Genomic DNA, 13,961 nt, shown 5'->3' on the forward strand with positions numbered 1-13,961 from the left:
CCAGAAACCTGGGCTGGATGGACTGTGAACCCCTCAAAATGGCACACATTATGCTCTCGTAACCTAGTCAGTGCCCACGGCAGTGGTCTCAATCCTTTTAGGGCCTGGCCAGCTGACAACACATACCTTTAGAATGTTCTGTGTCTGGATGCAAGACAATGCGGACATATTTGAGTTCTCCAAACTGTTGGAGAAGCTCCCCAAGTTCTTCTTCTTCTGAGTCAAAGGACAGATTTCTATGGAAGATAACCAGATGATCACAAGAAAAGTCAATTACATAAGTGAGATCCTATGTTCCAGGACAATGTAAGTGAGTTAGATATCAACTCTCCCTTGTTCAGAAATAGCACTAATACATAGGGATGGCCCCCAGTGACCCTTGGCCCCAACTGACTTTCCTTTGTCAATGAGGTTCTCTTTCTCAGGAATCTGAAAACGTAAACAGACACATACAAAGACCAGAAACTGCAGGTAAAGATTCATTTCTAAACAGCGGTGCCCCCCACTAGGGAAACCTCTGGGGTGCTGGAAATTTCTACATCTTGATCTGGGTGGTGGCTACATGGATGTATACATATAAAATTTTAACTGAGCTATATGCTTATATTAATGTACTTTACAGAATCTATGTTATACCTTAAAAAAAAAAAAAAAAAAAAAAAGTGGTGTCCCCAGAGAAAATACCCACAGCCTCCATCACCTAGGGCCCCAGAACTGCCCAGATTTTCACCCTCTTCCTGAGGCTTGCTCTTTGACAACTTTGATTCTGAAACCCTCTTTTTTCACTTAAATTGACCAAAATTCATTTCTCTTACTACAAACTAGAAGACTCACAGCAGACTAGTGAGAAAAGTCAAATTATCTCTCTCAATTAGCCATTTTTTCCTCTGTGTTGCTATTAAATCCAGGTTTCAATTAAAATCTTACTAAAGTCAGAAAAATCCCTCAAAATAGTAACACAAAAGCAAATACAGTAAAATTTACTAAGTCCAAAAAAAGAAAACTACTTACTTCTCTCGATGGGATTAAAAAAATGTTGGAAGGAAATTTTGTTGTCCTTAAATTTCAACACAGTATAAAGATTCCTCATTTCCCCAACTATGTAAATCCTTCCAGGGGTAAGCAAAACAGTCCCTAATAAGTATCTGTAATTTTACTTCTCTTATATGCACTGAATAGCCCCATGGATGATTCTATTTCATGGATAACCCAGATAAAAAAGGTTTTCTGCAATAAAACATATCCTAGCTACATTATTTCTTTTAATTTGCCTTATCTAAGATAGACATGGTTTTCTCTCTTCCACCCCTTTATTTCCCTAAGTTCTTTATTAAAAGGTGTATAAGGAATGGTATCCTTAGTACTGAGGTCACAGGCTGCTTCTTCACTGTGACATTTCTTCCTTCCTGTTAGACAGATCCTCCGCAAATACAAAATTATTTATATGGCAGTTCCAAATAATACAATCTTTAAAACACATGGAAAAACATGCAGTTAGGTGAGAAAATGGGCTTCAGTATAGCATGTATAAATTCATCTCTGTGAATCTTTATGATGTGGGCATGCAGTGTAGGTGTTCTCTGAGTAGTTATTAAGGTTAATTTTTTTGACTTTTTGCTCATGTATTTCATCAATTTCCTAGAATGAACACAAATTGTATAAGAAAACAAAAATTTTTTTTTTTAAGACAGAGTCTTGCTCTGTCGCCCAGGCTGGAGTGCAGTGGCACAATCCCAGCTCACTACAACCTCCACCTCTGCGTTTTAAGCGATTCTCGTGCCTCAGGCCTCCTGAGTAGCTGGGATTACAGGCGCGCACCACCATGCATAGCTAATTTTTGTATTTTTAGTAGAAATGGGGTTTCACCATGTTGGCCAGGCTAGTCTCGAATTGCCCTCGAGTGATCCATCTGCCTCAGCCTCCCACGGTGCTGAGATTACAGGCCTGAGCCACCGCACCCAAGAAAATAATTCTAAAAGATTGTACAAGAAGATAAAATATATACCTCTAAAATCGGATGCAAATGACCCTAGTACACTGGTACTTAAGAAGGACTAGAAGGCAGGCCTGAGGTATACTGAAGACATCCTGACCTCATAAAAGCAGCAATCTATTGCAGTCAGTAGAGCTAAAACACAACAGCAACACGAAATAAAGCCTGTCGCCACCCCCACTCCCACCTAGTTTTCCTGGAAACAGATGAGATGCCTTACTTTATTCTGGACACTGCATCAGAAGATAAGTTAGGCATAAAGACAGAAATCATTTGAGACAAGCAGTGTCAATCCTCTCCAGCACTCCCCCTAAAACAAAGGCTGGAAGCAAGATGTTGAAATGATTTCTTCCAAATGATGCCAACCCAATTACAAAGCATGAAATCTAAATGAAGACATGATGTCAGGACCCATGCTATCTGTCTTCTGTGTTATAGTTCTGATTGTCCTACATTTCTCATTGTTTAGTATGTTCCTGGGACCAGATGTGCTTGATCTAATTTTCTGGGCTAGGTAACAGAACTAGTGCCAAAAAGAGAAGAAGAAGGAAGAGAGATCTATGAAGACCATGCAAAAGCAATTCTGGAGGCAGAAAGACCATACCTGATAAAAACAGTTTTCCCTTCATTCACATCAGAGGGTAATTTCCTCTTCTTTTTGTTTGAGACTTGCACAGCTAAGGTAAAAAGAAAAACAACAAACTTAAAGAGATTAGTGTAAGCCACATGACAAACAGCTAACTTCTTAAGTACATAAAGATCGGCCTGGCGCAGTGGCTCACGCCACTTTGAAAAGCCGAGGCGGGCTGATCACCTGAGGTCAGGAGTTCGAGACCAGCCTGGCCAACATGGCAAAACCCTGTCTCTACTAAAAATACAAAAATTAGCCGGGCGTGGTAGCAGGCGCCTATAGTCCCAGCTACTCAGGAGGCTGAGGCAGGAGAATCCCTTGAACCTGGGAGGTGGAGGTTTTAGTGAGCCAAGATTGAGCCATTGCACTCCAGCCACGGTGACAAGAGCAAAACAAAGTCTCAAAAAAAATAAATAAATAAAAATAAAAATAGACAAAGAACATGCTAAGTACATGGAAAGATGTTTAAACTCACTCTTAATTAAAGAAAACATAGCACAAGAAATGAGATACTATTTTTCACGAACAGATTGCGAAATCAAAAAGACTGATGGAATCCAATGTGGTAAGGGTATGGGAAAAAGACATTTCCATATACTACTATGACAGTGTAAACTTTCTGGAAATACTGTATAGGACATAGGAAACTTTGAGGAAAAAACATACACATACAATCACATACAAATTATAAAATACACTACATTTTGAATGTGTATGTGTGTGTATATGTGTGCATTTTGCTTATAAATGTATTAAAATATCTATAGATACACAAGAAACAAATAACCTTGGTTGTCTCTGGGGAAGTTCCCTAAGAAGCTGAGGATCTGGGTATAAGGGAGACTCACTGTTTGTTTTCAAGAACAGACATATAAGCTTATACATACAAAGAAAATATCTGGAAGGATGCACAAGAAACAACAGTGATTACTTCAGGGAATTGTTAGGATTGGTGAGAAACTTTTACTTTGTGTACTACACTCTTCTGTGTTGTGTTTTAACTTTTTATCATTATCATTTATCTGTCCTATAAGTTTTTTAGGTGAAAGAATGGCATGAGACAGCTGACTGTGGGTTGTAGAATACAGGATCTCAGAGTCCCTTCAGTGTAAAAGCTTCTTTGATTCTAAGGTGTATACCATTCTCTCCTCACAGAAAAAGCTTATTTCCTCAGATTTCTTATATGGTCAAACCAACATGTCAGACTTACTGAAATGGAATCAGAATAAAAACAGCTGAAATAAAAATCTCCACCCAGACAAATCAAAGAACCAGTTATTAGCCATTTCTCATTCTGTAATGACCTGCCTTCCTCAATAAACAAGTTGAATTTATTCTCAATAAAGGTAGCAATAAGGATTGGCTAAAGTTTTACAACATGTTCAAAGAGGTCCTTGTTATGGAATGCACTGTGTTCCCCCAAAATTCATACATTGAAGCCCTAACCCCAAATATAATTGTATTTGGAGACAGAGACTTTAGGGAGGTAACTGAGGCTAGCTAAATGAGGTCTTAAGGTTGGGCCCTAATCTGATAGGATTGCTGTGCTTATAAGAAAAGAGAGACCAGAGTTCACTGTTACTTGTTCTCTCTCTCCCCTTGTCAAGCACACAAAGAAAAGGTCATGCAAGCACATAGCGAGAAGGCAGCAGTCTGCAAGCTAGGAAGAGAGCTGCACCCAAAATGAATCAGCTGGCACCTGGGACTTCTAGCCTCCAGAGCTGTGAGAAAATAAGTTTCTGCTGTTTAAGCCACCCAGTTTATGGTATTTTGTTATGGCAGTCCAAACTGACTAAACAGTTCTTTATCCCCATCTCAACTCCTAGGAGTTGTTTAAAATCTAGCTTGATGTTGAGATGGTTATATCATCTGTTTCATCTATATTATCTGTATAAGATGCTGTTTACCTGGTTATTCAATCAAGTTGGACAATCCAGAGAGAGGTAGAACCTCAGCATTAAGCTAGGTTTTCAATTCCCTAAGAATCTTAACCCTCAAACACCACTCCAAAACTCACTTAAAAAACAAACAAAAAGGAAACAACAAAAAAACCTTTGGAAGAAAGGAGTATAAAGGTTTCCTTTTCAGCATTTAAACATAAATTTGATAGAACACCTTAGAGTCCTATTTAAAAAGAGATCTAAGCAGAACTGATGCTCATTTCCATAACTTCAGTAACTTTTTTAAAGTCTAAAGACATTTATGAAAATCCAAACAAACCTTTATCCACTTGCTCCTCAGTGCTGGTATCACTCTGAGCCAGTTCCTCTCCATCATCAATACTATCGCTTTCCTCTAGGTCACTGTCCTCCTCAGAATAATCACTGCTTTTTGCAGGGGCTGGTCTCTTGACTGCTCTGCAATGGCACAGATCAGAACTAAGGAGGTGGGCTGACAGAGGGCTTATTCAATTTCATTACACATGTCAATTCTGCAATGATACAGGCAGAAAAAGGAGAATTTTTCCTCTCGGAGACAATCTTGAATCTTCCCCTGCTGTCTCAGAACAGGATGAGCTGCTTACCTCTTCTGAATTTGCACAGGCTTGGTCACCTTTGATTCTATACTCTCTTCCTCTTCATCTTCATCATCAAAAACCCCATCTTCTTCATCATCATCGTCATCATCATCGTTTTCCTCCTCTTCCATATCCTCTTCCTCCCTGCCCTTCTTTTTAACTGATTCCTGATGTTTAGATTCATGGCTCTTTTCCTCACCTATGGAGGGAGGTAAAGAAAGTAGGAATTCATTTAATATCCAAAACAATGTTATTTCAACAAAAGTAACCAATACTCCAAGTTCTTGGTTTCATTGGTTTTACAGAATTTCATATATTTTTCTTACTGCATATAACAGGAGAAAGTATAAAGAAAAGAAAAAGCAAAAACAGAAATAAACAAAACTCTCATCACCCAGATTCCTTTAGAGTTTGTCCCATTCATCAGCCTGAAGGTTCATCTGGCCCAGACTGAAAGAAGTGGCAACTGAGCCTCTCCAAGCAGTCTACCATTCGTACATCACAGCCAGCAAAATGCTCACTAGGGGGCAAAGCCAAGCCATGAACTTTAATCTCAGTGCGTTCTATTCTCTGACACCCTGGTGGCTTACCAGCCAATTATTTTCTAAATAAACCTCAAGTTTTAAGTTTCTCTATTCTTAATGTTCCATCACTCCTATTATGCACAGCCTGGAAAGAACAGCAAGTAAAGGGGACAATGAACTCAGGCTCACTCACAGCCACTCCCAGGAAGGGGCTTAGACTCAAAAGAGCCTAGGTTTTGGGACCAGAGCACCAAATGGTACGATATGAATTGACAAACAGACCTGGACTCACTTCTGAGCCAGCAGGAATTCAGAGTTTTCCTTCTTTTGGTTAATCTTCCACAATAGTCTTACTCTGATAAGCAGGTTCTCTTACACTTTTTTTTTGAGATGAGGTCTCGTTTTGTTGCCCAGGCTGGAGTGCAGTGGGGTGATCTCGGCTCACTGCAACCTCTGCCTCCCAGGTTCAAGAACCTGCCTCAGCCTCCCAAGTAGCTGGGATGACAGGCGCCCGCCACCAAGCCCAGCTAATTTTTGTATTTTTAGTAGAGATGGGGTTTTGCATGTTGGCCAGGCTGGTCTCAAACTCCTGACTGCAAGCAATCCACCCAAAGTGCTGGAATTACAGGCAAGAGCCACTGCACCCAGCCTTTTTCTTACACTTTTACCATGAACATAGGAGTTGTTTCAATACTCTCACCCAGGTTATACAACGCCCCTACTCACCCAACACTACCACATCTTACCTATAGCAGAAACAGACTGTGTATCTTTATATTTATCCTTTGCCACGGCCCAATCCACAGCCACTGTCCGGCCTGTCAAGCAGAGAAGTGGCATCAGAAAGGCTCTCCTTTTAAAAACCCTACCTCTGTAAATGACCCCTAGTCATCATAGACAATAATGGAACCAGTGGAGACAAAGAAACTGCCAATTCAGGGAATGCTGGTCTTTAAATAAAGCTCCTAGTCACTGCCTATTCCTTTTAACCCTTAACCTTTTTATCAATGAACAGAAATTTTGCCTTTCTACATAGCCACCACACCTGGGATAAGACGGAGTAAAAAAATAAAGAATTAGAACTATGTTTCCAGTTAGACTATCAGGAATCAAAACAGGCATTCTGGAATCGTCTGCACCCTACCTGGAAGCTAGGACATCTCTACGGCAATAACTTTTTTTTTTTTTTTTGAGACAGAGTCTCGCTCTGTCGCCCAGGCTGGAGTGCAGTGGTGCCATCTCAGTTCACTGCAACCTCCGCCTCCAGATTCAAGCGATTCTCCTGCCGCAGCCTCTTGAGTAGCTGGGTTACAAGCGTGCACGACCACACCTGGCTAATTTTTGTATTTTCAGTAGAGACGGGGTTTCGCCATGTTGACCAGGCTGGTCTTGAACTCCTGACCTCAGGTGATCCACCTGCCTCCTCGGCCTCGCAAAGTGCTAGGATTACAGGTGTGAGCCACCGCGCCTGGCCGGCAATAACTTCTTTAGGCACAGTACTTGATAAGTCAATATATAAGTCACAGTCAGTTTAATAAATAGCCCACAGATGCTGAACAGTGATATAACCAAGGAGGAACCTAGATACCAACCTGCATCTATCAGCAATTATCTCAGGGACATTTTTCACTAGGGATTTAAAAGGACACTCTCACCAGATAAAAGAAAGAATACTGGCAAGGGTTCTTTCAAGTTTAACCCCAAGATCAAGTTCTAGAGTATTTCACCTAAATAGCTACCATATTAGCAATGAGCCTCTTAATAATGCAAACATCTTTTGAAAATGCAGAAAGTGGGTTACTATACTAATTCACCAAAACACCAGAAATATCTGGGTCAATGATATGGGTATAGAAAGCTTACCTTTTATCTCTTTCATGTTCATGCCTTTGAGAGCTTTACCTGCTTCTAGGAGGTTTTTGAACTGAACAAAACCAAAACCGCGCATCTTCCCATCTGTGTGCAAATGTACAAAGAAGTGAGAGGCAGCAGGAGGTAGCCAGAATACTAAGAAGTAAATTACTGCAATTCAGGCCCACAAGATGGCCCAAATTCTGCCAGCAGGTCAGCCCCTTCCCCAAAGCAATTGCTTACATCTTCTTACTGAGTATACTCTGACTTGGACTTGGGGAGAGCAAAACACTTTCTCAAACTAACTCACCTTCTAAAACTAATTCTGATCCAACAGAAAATATCATCAGGGGAATAAAATCATTATTTGGGTTTTCATTAGTTGTCAAGCACTGTGCCAAATACTTCATATGTATCATACATGTTTGTTCAAGGGTAATATGTTAACTAACGTAATCCACACCAAGTGAAGGTTCATTAGTACCTGGTTTCCTAGGGATATTTACTTCCAGGACAGCTCCAAATTGAGCAAATACTGTCTTCAAGTCATCTTCTGAACACTGAAGCCAAAAGTGAAGAAAGAAAAAGAGAAATACAATCACAGCAAATTAACATAAAATATCAACTACTAAATTCATTAATTATGAAAAACATGAATATGTTTACTTTTTTTATTTTTGATACTAGGACATCAAATGTTTCTAAATAGAAGACATTTTACTTTGTACCTAAAAGGCAAAAACACAGACGTCTGAGAACTTTTTCTACCTTTTCTTTCTCAGTAGTAGTTTCCCCAAAAAGGAAAGCAGCTTCACACTTAGTGCCCTTATTACACAGGCCCACTTTCTGAATTCAACAGGGGTAAGGTTGATTCCCAGAAGGAATTAAGCCCAATTATACCATCTTGGTGAGGAGTTCTACTAATGATCACATCTTGGCTCTAAAAGCCTTCAAAACATGCAATGTTCATTTTCTCTCTCACTTACCTTAAAGCTCAGGTTCCGAATAATTAATCTGGCTTTCTTATCTGCCACTTTGGCTTTTTTAGCCTTCGGCTCCTTCTTTGGGCACTCTGAGTTTTCTAAAAAATAAGAGGTAATGGAATAAGTACTCGAAAATCACCCACTTCTACGCCAGAACATCACAGAAAAAAAAGCTACTGGCGACAGATGGCATTTACCACAGGGTTAAGTGTGGCAATAATACCAAGGAATACCAGATTTTTCCAAAGAACTAAAATGAGTATCGCAATACACTGGATGATTTTGGAGATCAAAAAGAAATGCAAAAAGCTTTAAGTTCTAGAAGCTACCTCCATGCCTCCCTCTTTCATTTTCATAGTGCTCCTCCTCACCCTGGGAGAAAAACTTCCTTCAATTACTAGAAACTCACCATTTTTCCCCTTTTCCTTTGTCTTGTTCCTCAGTTTTTTCTTGGCAACAGTCACGTTGATCTTGCAACCTTCAAAGGTGGTAATCTCCTTGAGGGCCCTCTGAACATCTTCCAGCATTGAAAAAGTGACATAGCCAAAGCCTCGACATGCCTTACTCCCTGGAATAATGGAGGGGGGAAGGAGTGGAGGGGCAGTGTGAAAAGGAGAGAGAACCATAAGCCAAGAGCACTAAATGAGTAAATCCTCAAAGCCTAAGCTAGAGGATATACTGCCAACCCATCTTGCTATCAGTTTGCCAAAAGTCTCAGGAGGGCGAGAAACAAGGGTGGTATCAGTGGTTCCCTCCCCACTTTGCTTAGAAACTGTTAGCCTTCCTCCTCTTTTAATTTAGTGCCTTTGCTGTTGGCTCCTCTTCTTCCCCCTTTCTTGATAATCCCAAGGAAACAGAGAATCCATGACATATGAGGCCCTCAAAGAACTCAACATCAAAAAGAACAAAACATCACCAAAGAAGGCAGGAAAGGTAAGTATATGCTATGGTTTGAATGTGTCCCCCAAATTTCATGTGTTGGAAACTTAATCCCCAATGTAGCAGTATTGAAAGGTGGAGTCTTTAAGAGGTGACTGGATCAGAGGACTCTGTCTTCAGGAATAGATTAATCAATTTATGGATTAATGGGTTAATAGATTAATGGGCTATCATGAGAGTGGAGCTGGGGGCTTTATAAGAAGAGGAAGAGAGACCTGAGCAAGCACATTAGCATGCTCAGCACCCTCGCCACGACACTCTGCACTGTCTGGGCATTTTGCACAGTCCCCACCAACAAGAAGGCTCTCACCAGATACAGCCACTAAACTTTGGACTTCTCAGCCTCCAGAACTTAAGAAATAAATTTTTCTTTACAAAGTACCTAGTTTCAGGTATTCTCTTATAAGCAACAGAAAATGAATTAAGACAGTATGGTAGCTTCAAAAATCAGAACACAATAATGCAGTTACTCCTCAAAATAGATCAGCAATAAATGCCTGAGGCCCAGACAAAAGAACCTCAAACAATAAATACTGCTCAGAGAGACTGCAGATGTTATGACCACTATTACCAACGCCTTAGCTGTCAATATCAAATTAAACCTTTCCAAAGCAGCTGTGCACTCTTGTCTCATTTTATCTTTAGAACACCTCAAAATAGGTAAAGCAAATATTATCACCCCTTCTTTCCAAGTAAGTAATTTGAGATGGAAGACAGTAAGTGAATTGGTTAATGTCACACAGGGTGTTAGTAGCTGAATTAACTCCTCCTCACCAGCCCCCATGTTCTTCCATAGGACTCCACAAAGAATAATATTAGGACCAAGGAGATAAAAACTACAAATATCAACTGTAACCCACCTTTGCCCTTTTTGGTTTAACATTTTGTATAGTAAAATTTTAAATAATTTATTGCATCAAAAAGGAAAAGGACAGATCAAGAAGTCTGCCTTTACCTGAAAAGGACACATAGTTCATATGCTCTGCTTCTCTTCCCACTGCCTTTGAATCTCCTTCAGGGTATAAGCCCTTTGACACAGGACACTGATCTACATAAACTGGTTAAAGCAACATAACATCAATTTTTCTCTTCTCTTGAACTCCTTATCATAAAAGCTGCCCACTCACCTTTCAGAAAATGAGAACAAGAAAATTCATAGCCCTTCCTGATCGGTACAACCAAAAGTAAAGCAGCTGAAATGTAAAGGAGTTTGACACCCAAATGAAAGGACATACAGTAAATACCACACATTTTACATGTCTGCATAAAGCATGCTCACGTACATTTAGAGTCCCTGACAACCCTGTGAAATTATTCCCATCTTAAAGAGGTGAAGTGACATGCACTGCTATTGAGGAAGACTTCATTCCACATACCCTCCCTCCCGTTTCACTGAGTGCAGCACTCTTTCCAGTACATCTCAGCTGTCTGGATAGGAAAGTGCATAGTTTTTTAAAAGGAAGTAAGAGATTTTTAAGGATTTAGACCAAGTACACAAGGTTTAAGGTAAGGTTGCATGTAGCCTATATTCTGAGGACTCAGAGGAGAACTCCCATTCAATGGCCTATTCTTCCCTGGAATACAACCACCTGGCACTGTGTAGTACACACAGTACGGAATGCTACTTACACTGGAACCCAGTACATACTTATATTCTTTATTTAAAACTTAAAAGTTTTACAAAGACTTATCCTTTACCATATATGGATGTATTCCTATACTATTTAATTTTTTAAGAACTCTAGGCCAGGCGTGGTGGCACACGCCTGTAATCCCAGTGCTTTGGGAGGCCAAGGCGGGAGGATCATTTGAAACCAGCCTGGACAATGTAGTGAGACCCTGTCTCTACAAAAAATATTCAAAAATTGGCCAGGCATGGTGAAGCACGTCTATAGTCATAGCTACTTGGGAGGCTGAAGTAGGAGGATTGCTTGAGCCCAGGAGTTTAAGGTTACACTGAGCTGTGATCGCACCACTGCACTCCAACCTTGGTTGACAGAGCAAGACCCTGTTTCTAAAACACAACAAAACAAACTCTAGTCATGACCCACTCAAGACCCACTAATAGGTAATAATCTGCAGTTTAATAAACATTACTGTGCAGCACTTTCGGTCCCTATTTTAAGTATATAAGCTTTTGTCCTATTCTCCAACAGTCTATTCGCAACACACCAGCCAGAGAGAGAATCTTTCAAAACGAATGCCAGATCACACTTACTGCTCTCTGCTTAAAATCAGTGGCTTCCTATCTCTGAGTAAAAGCCAAAGTCCTTGCAATGGTCTATAACATCCTACATGAGGCGGGCGGATCACCTGAGGTCTAGAGTTCCAGACAACCCTGGCCAACATAGCGAAACCCCGTCTCTACTAAAAATACAAAAATTAGCCAGGTGTAGTGCCACTCGCCTGTAATCCCAGCTACTTGGGAGGCTGAGGCAGGAGAATGGGTTGAACCGGGAGGCAGAGGTTGCAGTGAGCGGAGATCGTGGCACTGCACTCCAGCCTGGGCGACAGAGCAAGACGCAGTCTTTAAAAAAAAAAAAAAATCTTACATGATCTGCTACTCTAGATCTCATCTCCTAATTCTCTTCCCTTTACTCACTTCAATCCAGTCACCCTGTCCTCCTTACTACTCCTCCAATATACCAAAAACACCTCTGTTTCAAGTACCTTTGAGCTTGCTGTTTTCTCTTCCTGAATTGTTCTTCCTCCGGAGAGGCATGTGTTCACTCTCTCACCTCAGTCCGTCCTTCTCTGGCCACCCTACCTATATTGCCACTCTTCACCCCCTCTCCCCACTACACACATGCACATAGACTTCCTAACCCCTTTCCCTGGCTTATTTTTCTCCTTAGCATTTGACATCATTTTCACGGTTGGCTTGTTTATTGGCTCTCTTCCCCACCTTGAAGACATAAAGTCAAAGATTTTTTTGGTTTGGTGTTGTGCACTGCTGCATCCCCAGGACCTACAACACTTCCTGGCACACAGTAGGTATTAAGTATTTGCTGAATAAATGAATGAACAAGTGGATAGCATCCTGGCTAAGATGTCCAGGTCTGAGGATCAAATCGGGGGTCCACTACTTAACAGCTGTACAAACTTAAAGTTACTAAATTCCCCTAAATCCCGGATTCCTGTCTGTAAAATGACGTTGAGACTCTCCATCCGGTAAGATTGCTGAGAAAACTAAATGAGATAACCTGTATCAAACTGATCACTGTACCTGCCAATCAGGTGACTCTCAATAAGTCTTACTGATGCTCTAGTTAACTATTTTCATTTTTAGCGCGCATAATCAACAGAAAGCGCTATAGAAACGTAAGGGAATGCTTTGCCCTTCATAAACTGACCCCTATGAACGCATCTAAAGCAGAATCAGTTTGGAAAAGAAACTCAGTTCCCTGTCCCTTCTCTTCGGGGCGGGTAAAGAATGATACGGCTCCCTGAAGTTTGGGAAGGTGCCCTCGATCGCAGGAAACCCCGGCCCTATCCTCGACCGCCCCGCCCCTATCCTCGACCGCCCCGCCCCTACCTTTTTCAGTCACCACGAAGCACTGCTTCACCGGCCCCACCTGACTGAACAGTTCCTCCAGCTGCTCACTGCGGGCCGAGGGCGGGAGGCGGCCCACAAATAAGGTCAGGCCGGCCATGAGACCGGGAAACCCAAAGCGCGTGAGGACGCGAGCAAACTAGGCCGGCGCACGCGAGCCGAGAGGCTGGCTTTGGTAGGACAACCAAGCTCACACGCCGAGAGATTCCGGAAGTGCTCGTTGCTCAAAAGAGACCGGAGGAAAACGTGGTCGGGAGGGGGATAAAAGGTTCCGGAATGAAAAAATAATGGCGCCCCGGGGCGTAGCTTCTGGAGCGGGGCTCCGCCCCCTGCCCTAGCATCGCCTTCGCCGCTTTTGTGTAAACTTGGCATCAATAATTTCTACCCTAGTGTTACAGCTTTTTTAGAATTTGCCTAGCAGGCTTTCTGGTTTTTGCCGGAAGGCCTCCAAAAAGTAATTTTTTTTCTTAATATACAAAATAAAAATAAATAATTTCAACCCTGTTTAAAAATCTCACCTCCAGATCCTCCCCAAAGTTAGCAGGACAGGCAGAAGAAGTCGTTTTTGCCCCGGGCGTAACTCAGGATCTGATATACTGTGGGTGTTTGATATTTTCTGAAGTGCCTCCACAGATTCCCAGATTACGTGCATAAAACACAACCGGAACACTAAGACGTAGACATAGATATATCATATACATCATTCGGACGATTCTCATTTTCGGAGAACATCAGCTGTCTGTCACCTCAGCCTCACAAACAAATTGTAGCTACTAAAATACACATAGACACAGATCGTACACAATTATTCTTTCAATAAATATATATTGAGCTCCAACTATGAGCCAAGCATTAGGGATAAAACTGGTGAGCAAAGAAATGACAGGGTCCCTGCCCTCATAGAGATTACAGTCTAATGGTGGAAACAGATTTTTTTTTTTTGACAGGGCCTCACTTTATCAACCAGGC

The 13,961-nt window shown here is 41.4% G+C and overlaps 1 protein-coding gene and 1 non-coding gene across 4 annotated transcripts in view; one reads left to right on the plus strand and one right to left on the minus strand.

Annotated features, from left to right (window-relative positions):
- RBM28 (RNA binding motif protein 28) overlaps positions 1–13,270 on the minus strand; it is a 63,815-nt gene extending 50,545 nt beyond the window's left edge. The window contains exons 1-10 of one of the 3 annotated variants that reach the window (XR_010134763.1): positions 12,975–13,213; positions 8,910–9,068; positions 8,504–8,598; positions 8,002–8,077; positions 7,530–7,622; positions 6,413–6,484; positions 5,149–5,341; positions 4,845–4,981; positions 2,598–2,670; positions 127–236 (exon numbers count right to left, since the gene is read on the minus strand). Coding sequence is in view for 2 of the 3 variants with exons in the window: in XM_063708762.1 (XP_063564832.1) it covers positions 127–236; positions 2,598–2,670; positions 4,845–4,981; positions 5,149–5,341; positions 6,413–6,484; positions 7,530–7,622; positions 8,002–8,077; positions 8,504–8,598; positions 8,910–9,068; positions 12,975–13,092 (1,126 nt within the window). In the remaining variant the exon portion in view is untranslated. Of the gene's footprint in view, positions 1–126; positions 237–2,597; positions 2,671–4,844; positions 4,982–5,148; positions 5,342–6,412; positions 6,485–7,529; positions 7,623–8,001; positions 8,078–8,503; positions 8,599–8,909; positions 9,069–12,974 lie in introns of all 3 variants that reach the window. The other 2 variants (XM_063708762.1, XM_031013167.3) reach the window with 2 other exon arrangements.
- Positions 13,271–13,379: 109 nt separating this feature from the next.
- On the plus strand, positions 13,380–13,441 carry LOC115935459 (U7 small nuclear RNA). The gene has a single exon (XR_004071087.1). It is a non-coding gene; the product is annotated as a U7 small nuclear RNA (small nuclear RNA).
- Positions 13,442–13,961: the final 520 nt, after the last annotated feature.

This window comes from Gorilla gorilla, chromosome 6 (genome assembly GCF_029281585.2).
Source record: "Gorilla gorilla gorilla isolate KB3781 chromosome 6, NHGRI_mGorGor1-v2.1_pri, whole genome shotgun sequence".
Lineage (NCBI taxonomy): Eukaryota > Metazoa > Chordata > Mammalia > Primates > Hominidae > Gorilla > Gorilla gorilla.